The 12,556-nt window shown below is 41.2% G+C and overlaps 1 protein-coding gene across 2 annotated transcripts in view; it reads right to left on the reverse strand.

Moving 5' to 3' along the window:
• The window catches only part of ALG9 (ALG9 alpha-1,2-mannosyltransferase), a 118,129-nt gene that overhangs the window by 82,516 nt on the left and 23,057 nt on the right, over nucleotides 1-12,556 (reverse strand). For both annotated transcript variants that reach the window (XR_016038965.1, XM_088842928.1), the window contains exons 7-8: nucleotides 8,117-8,204; nucleotides 7,829-7,934 (exon numbers count right to left, since the gene is read on the reverse strand). Coding sequence is in view for 1 of the 2 variants with exons in the window: in XM_088842928.1 (XP_088699054.1) it covers nucleotides 7,829-7,934; nucleotides 8,117-8,204 (194 nt within the window). In the remaining variant the exon portion in view is untranslated. The remainder of the gene's footprint in view (nucleotides 1-7,828; nucleotides 7,935-8,116; nucleotides 8,205-12,556) is intronic.

Here is a 12,556-nt window from a genome sequence, read left to right on the forward strand (position 1 = left end):
ACCTGGACAGCTACATGTAAAAGAATGAAATTGGAACACTTCCTAACACCATACACAAAGATAAATTCAAAATGGATAAAAGACCTAAATGTAAGACCAGAAACTATAAAACTCTTAGAGGAAAACATAGGCAGAACACTCAATGACATAAATCAAAGCAAGATCCTCTATGACCCACCTCCTAGAGTAATGGAAATAAAAACAAAATTAAACAAGTGTGACCTGATTAAACTTGAAAGCTTGTGCACAGCAAAGGAAACTATAAGCAAGGTGAAAAGACAACCCTCAGAATGGGAGAAAATAACAGCAAAGGAAACAACTGACAAAGGATTAATTTCCAAAATATATGAGCAGTTCATACAACCCAATGCCAGAAAAACAAACAACCCAATCAAAAAGTGGGAAAAAGAACTAAAGAGACACTTCTCCAAAGAAGACATACAGATGGTGAACAAACAAGAAAAGATGTTCAACATCGCTAATTATTAGAGAAATGCAAATCAAAACTACAATGAGATACCACCTCACACAGGTCAGAATGGCCATCGTCAAAAGTCTACAAACAATAAATGCTGGAAGGGTGTGGAGAAAGGGAACACTCGTGGATTGATGGTGGGAATGTGAACTGATACAGCCACTATGGAAGACGGTATGGAGATTCCTTAAAAAGACTAGGAATAAAACCACCATGTGACCCAGTAATATCACTCCTAGGCGTATACCCTGAGGAAACCAAAACTGAAAAAGACACACGTATCCCTTTGTTCATTGAAGCACTGTTTACAATAGCTAGAACATGGAAGCAACCTAGATGTCCATCAACAGATGGATGGATAAAGAAGTTGTGGTACATATACACAGTGGAATATTACTCAGCCATAAAATGGAAAGTAATTGAGTCAGTTCTAATGAGGTGTATGAAACTAGAACCTATTTTACAGAGTGAAGTGAGTCAGAAAGAGAAAGATAAATATCATATTCTAATATACATATATGAAATCTAAAAAAATGGTACTGAGGAATTTATTTACAGGGCAGCAAAGGAGAAAAAGACACAGAGAATAGACTTATGGCCATAGGGAGAGGGGAGGAGAGGGTGAGATGTATGGATAGAGTAACATGGAAACTTTCATTACCATATGTAAAATACATAGCCAATGGGAATTTGCTGTATGTCTCAGGAAACTCAAACAGGGGCTCTGTATCTACCTAGAGGGGTGGGAGTGGGTGGGAGATGGGAGGGAGGTTCAAAAGGGAGGGGATATATGTATACCTATGCTGAGGTTTGACAGAAAACAAAATTCTGTAAAGCAATTATCCTTCAACAAAAAAATTAAATAAATAAATAAATAACATTTAAAAAAAGATCTCACACGCCACAGAACAACTAGGCCTGCAAGCCACAAATACTGAGTCTAAATGCTCCAGAGCCCACAGGCCACAACTAGAAAGTTCACGTTCTTCACAACTAGAGAGTCTGTGTGCTGTAACGAAAGATCCCATGTGACACAACTGAGACCCAACACAGCCGAGTAAACATATACATATTTTAAAAAAGATTAGCCTTTCATATTTACTGAATGGACTCAACAATTACAATAAAATTAGCTGACAGTGGTAAAGTACTACTTCATCTAGTCAAGGCTATGGTTTTTCCTGTGGTCATGTATGGATGTGAGAGTTGGACTGTGAAGAAAGTTGAGTACCGAAGAATTGATGCTTTTGAACTGTGGCGTTGGAGAAGACTCTTGAGAGTCCCTTGGACTGCAAGGAGATCCAACCAGTCCATCCTAAAGGAGATCAGTTCTTGGAGAAGACTCTTGAGAGTCCCTTGGACTGCAAGGAGATCCAACCAGTCCATCCTAAAGGAGATCAGTTCTGAATATTCACTGGAAGGATAGATGCTGAAGCTGAGACTCCAACACTTTGGCCTCCTAATGCAAAGAACTAACTCATTTGAAAAGACCCTGATGCTGGGAAAGATTGAAGGTGGGAGGAGAAGAGGACAACAGAGGATGAGATGGTTGGATGGCATCATTGACTCGAAGGACATGAGTTTGAGTAAGCTCTGGGAGGTGGTGCTGGATGGGGAAGCCTGGTGTGCTGAACTCCATGGGGTTGCAAAGAGTTGGACACGGCTGAGAGACTGAACCGATTCTTTTTTTAAATTAGTTATTTTGGTTTCACCAGGTCTTTATTGCTGCACACGGACTTTCCCTAGTTGCAGAGAGTGGGGGTTACTCTCTAGTTGCTATTCTCTAGGTGCCTGGGCTTCTCATGGAGTAGAGCACAGGCTCCAGGGCGCGTGCACTCAAGCAGCGGGGGCACACAGGCTCAGCAGCTCGGCTTGCAGGCTCTAGAGCTCGGGCTCAGTAGTTGCTGCACCTGGTTTTAGTTGTTTCATGGCCCGTGGGCTCTTCACAGTTCAGGGTTTGAACCCATGTCTCCTGGCAGGTGGATTCCTATCCACTGTGCTAACAGAGGAAGTCCTACTTCTACTATTCTTAACTTGTATGAAGATAATCCCAATCTAGCACACAACAGGCCTAAACAAAATAGTTCTGGAAATAATAGCCACCAGGGCACTTATGCAATCTGAGGGGTACTCCAGAACGTGTTTATTCTTTCATTCATGCATGAGGAATCTTTACTAAAGACCTAGAATACAGAAAGACTACTGACTACTAGGTGGAAGAAATAGTCTCTGCAAGCCTGCTAAAGCAAAATGGCATAATCAGACACCTTTGAAGATTTGTCAGATCCAAAGATGAGAAAAAAGCAAAAACTTTCTACCACCAAAGAACACCCCCTAAAGTCTGGTTGACTACACATCAGTCCTGTGGATGCCCAGTATGACAGTTCTCTAGGGAAGCCCATGGTTCAGTGGTAAAGAATCAGCCTGTTGTATAGGAGATGTGGGTCCAATCCCTGGGTCAGGAAGATCCCCTGGAGAAGGAAATGGCAACCTACTCCAGTATTCTTGCCTGGGAAATCCCATGGACAGAGGAACCTGATGGCTACAGTCTGTTGTTCTTCAGTCACTCATCCACGGCCGACTCTTTGTGACCCCGTGAACTGCAGCATGCCAGGCTTCCCGGTCCTTCACTAAAGAGCTTCACTCCTCTCCCAGAGCTTGCTCAAACTCAAGTCCATTGAGTCGGTGATGCCATCCAACCATCTAGTCCTCTGTCATTCCCTTCTCCTGTCCTCAATCTTTCCCAGCATCAAGGTCTTTTCCAATGAGGCAGCTCTTCGCATCACATGCCCAAAGTACTGGAGCTTCAGCCTCAGCATCAGTCCCTCCGATGAATGTTCAGGACTGATTTCCTTTAGGATTGACTGCTTAGATAACCTTGCAGTCCAGGGGACTCTCAAGAGTCTTCTCCAACACCACAGTTCAAAACCATTAATTCCTCGGCGTTCGACCTTATTTATGGTCCAACTATCACATCCATACATGACTACTGGAAAAATCATAGCATGATTATACAAACCTTTGGCAGTAAAGTAATGTCTCTGTTTTTTAATAGGCTGTCTAGGTTGGTCATAGTTTTTCTTCCAGGGAGCAAGCATCTTTGAGTTTCATGGCTGCAGTCACCATCTGCAGTGATTTTGGAGCACAAGAAAATAAAGCCTTTCATTGTTTGCACAGTTTCCCCATCTATTTGCCACGAAGTGATGGGACTGGATGCCATGATCTTAGCTTTTTGAATGTTGTTTTAAGCTTTTTCACTTTCCTCTTTCACTTTCATCAAGAGGCTCTTTAGTTCCTCTTCACTTTCTGCCATGAGGGTGGTGTCATCTGCATATCTGAGGTTATTGATACTTCTCCCTGCAATCTTGATTTCAGTTTGTGCTTCATCCAGCTCAGCATTTCTCATGATGCACTCTGCATATAAGTTAAATAAGCAGGGTGACAATATACAGCCTTAACGTACTCCTTTCCCAATTTGGAACCAGTCCATTGTTCCATGCTCAGTTCTAACTGTTGCTTCTTGACCTGCACACAGGTTTCTCAAGAGACAGGTCAGGTGGTCTCGTATTCCTATCTCTTGAAGAATTTTCCACAATTTGTTGTAATCCATACAGTCAAAGGCTTTAGCATAGTCAATGAAGCAGATGTTTTTCTGGAATTTCCTTGCTTTTTTTAGGATCCAGCAGATGTTGGCAATTTGATCTCTGGTTCCTCTGCCTTTTCTAAATCTAGCTTGAACATCTGGAAGTTCTCAGTTCACGTACTGTTGAAGCCTAACTTGGAGGATTTTGAACATGACCTTGCTAGCATGTGAAATGAGTGCGATTATGCAGCAGTTTGAAAATTCTTTGGTATTGCCCGCCTTTGGGATTGGAATGAAAACTGACCTTTTCCAATCCTGTAGCCACTGCTGAGTTTTCCAAATTTGCTGACATTTTGAGTGCAGCACTGTCACAGCATCATCTTTTAGGATTTTAAATAGCTCAGCTGGAATTCTATCACCTCCACTAGCTTTGTTCCTAGTGAGGCTTCCTAAGGCCCACTTGATTTCACACTTCAGGATATCTGGCTCTAGGTGAGTGATCACTACATCATGGTAATCAGGGTTATTAGATCTTTTTTGTACAGTTCTTCTGTGTATTCTTGCCACCTCTTCTTAGTGTCTTCTGCTTCTTTTAGATCCATACCATTTCTGTCCTTTATTGAGCCCATCTTTGCATGAAATGTTCCCTTGGTATCTCTAAGTTTCTTGAGAAGATCTCTAGTCTTTCCCATCCTATTGTTTTCTTTTATTTCTTTGCATTGATCACTGAGGAAGGCTTTCTTATTCTTGCTGTTATTTGGAACTCTGCATTCAGATGGGTATATCTTTTTTTTTTCAGATGGGTATATCTTTCCTTTTCTCCTTTGCCTTTCACTTCTCTTCTTTTCTAAGTTATTTGTAAAGCCTCCTCAGATGACCATTTTGCTTTTTTTTCTTCTTGGGGAAGGTTTTCATCACTGGCTCCTATACAATGTCATGAACCTTGGTCCATAGTTCTTCAGGCACTCTTGTCTATCAGATATAACCCCTTGAATCTATTTGTCACTTTCACTGCATAATCGTAAGGGATTTGATTTAGGTCATACCTGAATGGCCTAGTGGTTTTCCCTACTTTCTTCAATTTAAGTCTGAATTTTGCAATAAGGAGTCCATGATCCGAGCCAGAGTCAGCTCCCGGTCTTGTTTTTGCTGACTGTATAGAGCTTCTCCATCCTCTGCTGCAAAGAATATAATCAATCGGATTTCAGTACTGACCATCTGGTGATGTCCACGTATAGAGTCATCTTTTGCGTTGTTAGAGGGTGTCTGCTTTGACCAGTGTGTTGTCTTGTAAAACTCTATTAGCCTTTGCCCTGCTTCATTTTGTACTCCAAGGCCAAACTTGCCTGTTACTACAGGTATCCCTTGACTTCCTACTTTTGCATTCCAGTCCCCCATGATGAAAAGGACATCTTTTTTTGGTATAACTGGCAAGTAACTTCTGCCATCTTGGAGGTTACTCGCTGGCTACAGTCCATGGGATCACAAAAGAGTCAGACACAACTTAGTGAGTGAACAACAATAATAATACGAGTTAATTCCCTCTTTCCCAATAAAGCTTCTTCTATCAGTAGGAAAGTGATCAATTCTTGGACATTCAACGTGGCAAAATCTGAACTGCAGCTAACCCAAGTTCACTAAAGCAGGCGGAACAGAGCCCCGAGGACTCTTCCCCATAAAACACTGGCTGAAATGAACAGCAGATGCCAACATCCAGACAAGGACAGGCCACTGCTCTCTGGATCCCAAAACCTACCCACTGTTAAACCAGAAATATAAACTTAGGTCAGAATTTATTCTTTTTTTCCTACTCTGTCTACCAAAGTACTTATTTTTAGATGCAAAAACTTCACCAATCTAGAGGAATATACAAATTACAAAGCTTTCATAGGTTCTCACACAAAGTTTTACAAATAAGCAGTCAGAATACCAACATGTAAATAACCCATTTAAAAGGTACAGAAGTCAATTTTTCAAAATTAAACTCAAATTAACACGATTTATTCACCCATATATAATGCACATTATGCTTCTAATAGGCTCCACGTAAATCAAGTTCTAATACGTAATCCGGATCCACAAGTAGAGTCCCCTTCTATTGTCTTGTGGAATCAAATAAAATTTTACAAGTAAACTAAAACAATGGGCAAATAAAAACATGCAACTCTCCCTAGATAAAGGGAGACATCTAGAGGCAAAAGCTGAAAATTGGGACTTTTTTCCATATCCTTAGGGATCTTAGAGTCACATAAAGAAGTCTGTTAAAATTCCTTCACTTAGTAATTATTCTCTATGCAGTTTGTAAATTCATTTTATTTTTAACCGACTACTTGTCATCTAAAATGACAATGTTCCCCAAATCCCAGGTGACGGTTGTTCTGTCGTTAAGTTGTATCCGACTCTTTGCAACCCCATGGACTCTTGCCCAACTAAATTTCATTCACACACTTACTTTGAATCTTATTCAATCTGTTGGCTCTTTTGGCGAAGTGGTAAAGAAAAATGTGCATGGGTTAAACCAATTAGAGAGACAGAGATAACATTAATGTGTTTCACACCAGAGTCTAAGATAATCACATACACAGAAAGATCTATGATATTCAAAAGGTTAAGGCAGAAGAAACTATACTTAATTAATGAGAAGTTGTCTTATAAAATGTTTACTGACTTGACTGATCAGAAAGATCTCAAGCTTATCCCTCTGTAGTCACTAACTCAAATGCCCTCAGGGTCCCCCCCTCCAAAAAAAAAACAACCAAAAAAACAGGCTCCAGGGCTGGTTGGAAAAGGGAAAAAAATAAAAGACTAGCTGAGAGAAAACCATCAGGCAAGGGGTAGAGATGGACAGAAACTGGAGAACCAACCCCAGACTGTCCCACCACAGGTGGCTCAGACAGTAAAGAACTTGCCTGCAATGCAGGAGACCCGAGTTCAATCCCTGGGTTGGGAAGATCTCCTGGAGTAGGAAATGGCAACCCACTCCGGTATCCTTCCCTGGAGAATTCCATGGACAGAGGAGCCTGGCAGGCTACAGTCCATGGGGTCGCAAAGAGTCAGATACAACTTAGCAACTAATCCACCACCAGACTAAAGGCATTCCTTTTTTCCCCCTCTTAATGCTAAACTGGCCAAACTATCCACCCTCCCAAGCTGACCTCACTCTCATTTGCTACACTCTGCCTACAGATTTTGTGAACTTTCTCCCCTAACACAAAATACTAAAGTAACACAAATTACTGGCTTGACCAAAAGGTTCATTCAGGTTTTGGCCAACCCAATAAAAAATAAAAAAACGAAAAAGGAAAACCAAATGTGTACTTGTATAGAAAATGCTTGGTGGAATATTTTCCAAGGTGTTAACAATAGCTATCTGGGGATGATGAGATTATGAATGTTTTAATTTTCTTATTTTTGTTATTATCTTGATTTTCTAATGAGAAGAGAGGAAAGTAACTTAATTTTAAATGAGTAGAATCAAAAGCCAAGGCATGCCCGACAGAGAGCTTACCACTCTGTAACTGAGACTAAGAGGCTGCAAGACTAACAGGAAGCCAGAACTGAGTATCACATTAATCAAGGAAAAATATTTAGTTGCCACATACCATCACTGTGCTATATTCAAACATCATTTATTTTTAAATAAGAAAAGATCACCTTTTGTTTAAATAACAAAAGGCTATCTTTGATAACTGAGGCAACTGAATTAAAATTTCAACGCTGAGGCCAATTAAACTATCCTCCAACTCTTCCCTAACTTCATACGGCCTTACCATAAAGATCAGGTCCATGAGGAGTAAAGACATTATACAAAACTATGTTGAGTGGTGCAATCACCAGCTTGCCATAATAGTAGCTGTCAATGACCACCACAGGCACCTAAAACAGAGCAGAAAACAAAGCAACTGTAGAGTTTTGCTACAATTAGCATCCTCACAATGCTAACAGTACAGACTTCAGAATGAAAAGCTGAATCAACACCTAACCTTCTCTTTTCCATCCACATCACAGGTTGCTTTCATTACAACTTTAGAACAAAATAAGATAAAATGACAACTCACCAGAAACAGCATTAGAGCAACCAATGACCAATGAAAGAAACTCTTCCACCTGTGCTTCATGATCAGCAGATCAAAGGCAATAGGTAAACTATTTAACAGAGAAACAGAAAGTGGGGAGTTAAATACTCAGACAGTACAGGACAGATTCACACATAACTCATGCTGAATTGAGAATCAAATGTCTCCAGCAATTATTGTGAGGGAAGAAGGTGGTACATGAAAGGATGTCTTCTCAGAAATAAAAATGTGATCTCGTCACAGGACTCATCAAAGGATGATGCATTCCACAGTGCACAAGAAATACAAATACTCAGCTTCGGAGTGAGCTCCATTTTATACGTATTTGTGTGCAGTGGGCATTTACAATACATTAATCATAACTAAACTACCTTATCGTCCTACTCCCACCCTGCCAAATAAATACTTATTTCTCCCTTCCATGATTTATTAACACTTTGGTAATAAAATAATATTACACACTTTCACTTCAATTCTGATATATCCCTTTCCAATATGTAATACTGTTCCAATATGCAATATTTGCCCTTCTTCCTTTCACTTGAATTTCTCAAGCAAGTAGCGTATGTGCGTTGCCTTCACTATTTCTTCCTTAAGGCCTGACATCAAGCTATTAAGACTGACCTGAGGTCACCAGGAACTTCCTCTCTGCCAGACCCAGTATCTTTCCACCACCCCATCTCCCTTTGTCTTCTGTTGCACTTGACACAAAGCATCTGTTCCCTCCTCTTTAGACTCCCTGGCTCTGATGTTCTTTTCTGGGCTCTTCCTAGTCCTCCTTTCAGGCTTTCTTCCCTATCCCACGGTGTGCCTTACCACGGCCCCAGCTCCCAAAGGCAAGGTTCTACTTTGCTCTCTCTATACTCATTGTCTCAACAGGTGCTTCAACTCCTGCTCCATGAACAATCACCTTCGTATTCATGACTTCTCAATCTAGGACACTAGTCAGAGCCTTTACCATGCTCCAATCACAATGAATTCCCTCCTACACCAATCTATTTACTTACACCGAATCTACCCAGTGTCAACTACAGGCTCTGCTCCTGCCTCCGCCACGAGATCTCTCAATTTACATGGCACTATCATTGCCATCCGAAGAAGGCAATGGCAAGCCACTCCAGTACTCTTGCCTAGAAAATCCCATGGATGGAGGAGCCTGGTGGACTGCAGTCTGTGGGATCGCTAAGGGTCGGACACGACTGAGCGACTTCACTTTCACTTTTCACTTTCACACCTTGGAGAAGGAAATGGCAACCCACTCCAGTGTTCTTGCCTGGAGAATCCCAGGGATGGGGGAGGCTGGTGGGCTTCCGTCTAAGGGGTCACACAGAGTCGGACACGACTGAAGTGACTTAGCAGCAGCAGCAGCATCATTGCCATCATCTATTTGCCCATGTCATGTGGACATCTCTCTATGATCTGAAATTCCACATTCTATTAACTAAATATTGCATTAACATTCCATTTTTTTTTCTCCCCAACTAGTTACATTTCCATGAAAATGTTAGCTGCTCAGTTGTGTCTGACTCTGTGACACCATGGACTGTTGTCCACCAGGATCCTTCTGTCCGCGGAATTCTCCAGGCAAGAATACTGAAGTGGGTTGCCATTCCCTCCTCCCGGGGATCTTCCCGACCCAGGGATCAAACCCGGTCTCCTGCACTGCAGGCACATTCTCTACCATCTGAGCCACCAGTTACATTTCCATAGCAGCTGCATTTCTCCTTTGATGAGTCAATAAATGAGAGCACAGTGCTGAGTGATTAACTGTGATCCCGAACACCCAAACTCAGAGGTATCTGAGGAACTCACAAAGTTAAATGTAGATCCAATAAAGAGGAAAAGGAATGGAGAAACTAAAAAAAGGAGGATGGAGATATAAAAATGGGGAATTGTGCGTCACATTAAAGTCTGGACACCACCACTAGCAAGGAACGGAGTACTGATACATGTCATAACATGATGACCCTCGAAAATATGTGAAGTAAAAGAAGCCAGACACAGAAGACCATACTGTATGACTCTATTTATATAAAATCTCCAGAAGAGACACATGGAGTAGACTTTTGGGTCCAGAGACACAAAGTGGATTAACGGATGTCAACCTAGACAGCATATTAAAAAGCTGAGACAATGCCAACAAAGGTCCGTCTGGTCAAGGCTATGCTTTTTCCAGTAGTCATGTACGGATATGAGAGTTGGACTATAAAGAAAGCTGAGCACTGAAGAACTGATGCTTTTGAACTATGGTGCTGGAGAAGACTCTTGAGAGTCCCTTGGACTGCAAGAAGATCCAACTAGTCCATCCTAAAGGAAATCAGTCCTGAACATTCATTGGAAGGACTTATACTGAAGCTGAAACTCCAATACTTTGGCCACCTGATGCAAAGAACTGACTCATTTGAAAAGTCCCTGATGCTGGGAAAGACTGAAGGCAGGAGGAGAAGGGGACAACAGAGGATGAGATGGTTGGATAGCATCACAGACTGAATGGACATGAATTTGAATAAACTCCAGGAGCTGGTGATGGACAGGGAGGCCTGGCGTGCTGCAGTCCATGGGTTGCAAAGAGCTGGACATGACTGAGCAACTGAACTGAAGACTGGTTTTGGGAACAAAAGGAACTTACTGCTGAAGGGTATAGGTTTCTTTTAGGGATGACGGATGTTCTAAAACTGACTCTGGTGATGGTTGTATAACTGTATAAAAACTATTGAATTACAGAGTTAAGTGAGTGAATTATATGGTATATTACATATAAGGTATATTACTGAATTACACAGTGTTCTTGCCTGGAGAATCCCAGGGACGGGGGAGCCTGGTGGGCTGCCGTCTATGGGGTCGCACAGAGTAGGACACGACTGAAGTGACTTAGCAGCAGCAGTAAAGCTGTTTAAAAAAATATTTGGATTCCACAGAGCAGGGGTTGGCCAACTTTTTATTTAAGGGACTCGATACCGTACATTTTAGCCTTTGCAGAACCTAAAGTTCAGCTTCGGTCTCTGTTGCATATTCCTGTGTATGTGTGTGCATCTGTGTGTGTGTGTGCATGCGCACATGTACACACACACACGCATGGGCACGTATTCTCTAAAAATATAAAATTTCTCACTTCTTGGGCTGCACGAAAACAGGCCACCTGAATGTATCGCCCACAGGCTACAGACTGCCAACTTCTGTGACACAGAACAATGGAGAATCTATTATAGAGTTTAAGACGAAACAGAGCGATAAAATCATATTTGCATTGTAGGAAGATAACTCTAGTCTGAGTATTGAGAGGAGATTTATAAGGACTAAAACTAGAGATGGGAAGAACATTTAGGATGCTGCATCGAGGAACAGAGAGAGGTGAAGATAAGCAGATTCAAAAGACATTCAAGAGGCATAAGACATGACATGAGAAAGAAAAGAGTCACAGAGGATTTCCAGGTCCTGGCCCAGCACAGATGGTGGTACCACTTACTGGGCTAGAAACACAGTGAAGGACAGACACGGAGGGAAGATGATGAGTTCAGCTTTGTACATGTTTAGTTACACAAATGGAGATATCTAACAGGCAGCCAGGTGGATATGAGGGAAGCTTAAGAGATGACTGGACTAGATATAACGATACGGGACTCATCAAGACGACGGAGAGAGAGCAGAAAGTACAGAAGAGGGTCTCACATAAAACCTTGAGAAATATAATAATCTGAGAATGATATGCAGAAGAGAAGATTGGAAGTGGGGAAACCAGCCTTTAAAATCCAAACAAGGAAATTTTTAAATGTTTATTCTCTGACTTCATAACTCCCTTTAAAAAATTTACTCTATAGATAAATTTCCATAAGACATGTACAAGAATGTTCACTGAATTATTGTGTATAATAACAAAAAAGAAACTGAAAACCAAATGCCTACCAACAAAGCACTGGTTAATAAATTATGGACAGCCATAGAATGATGGAATGTTATTGTCAAATTCAGACTTGAATTTAAGAAAGTAGGGAAAACCACTAGACCATTCAGATATGACCTAAATCAAATTCCTTACAATTATACAGTGGAAGTGACAAATAGATTCAAAGGATTAGATCTGATAGACAGAGTGCCTGAAGAATTATGGACAGAGGTTTGTGACATTGTACAGGAGGCAGGGATCAAGACCATCCCGAAGGAAAAGAAATTAAAAAAGGCAAAATTTTTGTCTGAGGAGGCCTTACAAATAGCTGTGAATAGAAGAGAAGTGAAAGGCAAAGGAGAAAAGGAAAGATGTACCCAGTTGAATGCAGAGTTCCAAAAAACAGCAAGGAGAGATAAGAAAGCCTTCCTCAGAGATCAATGCAAAGAAATAGAGGAAAGGAATAGAATGGGAAAGACCAGAGATCTCTTCAAGAAAATTAGAGATATCAAGGGAACATTTCATGCAAAGATGGGCAC

This window comes from Moschus berezovskii, chromosome 14 (assembly GCF_049115385.1).
Source record: "Moschus berezovskii isolate FMDL1 chromosome 14, NW_MosBer_1.0, whole genome shotgun sequence".
In the NCBI taxonomy this organism is placed as follows: Eukaryota; Metazoa; Chordata; class Mammalia; order Artiodactyla; family Moschidae; genus Moschus; species Moschus berezovskii.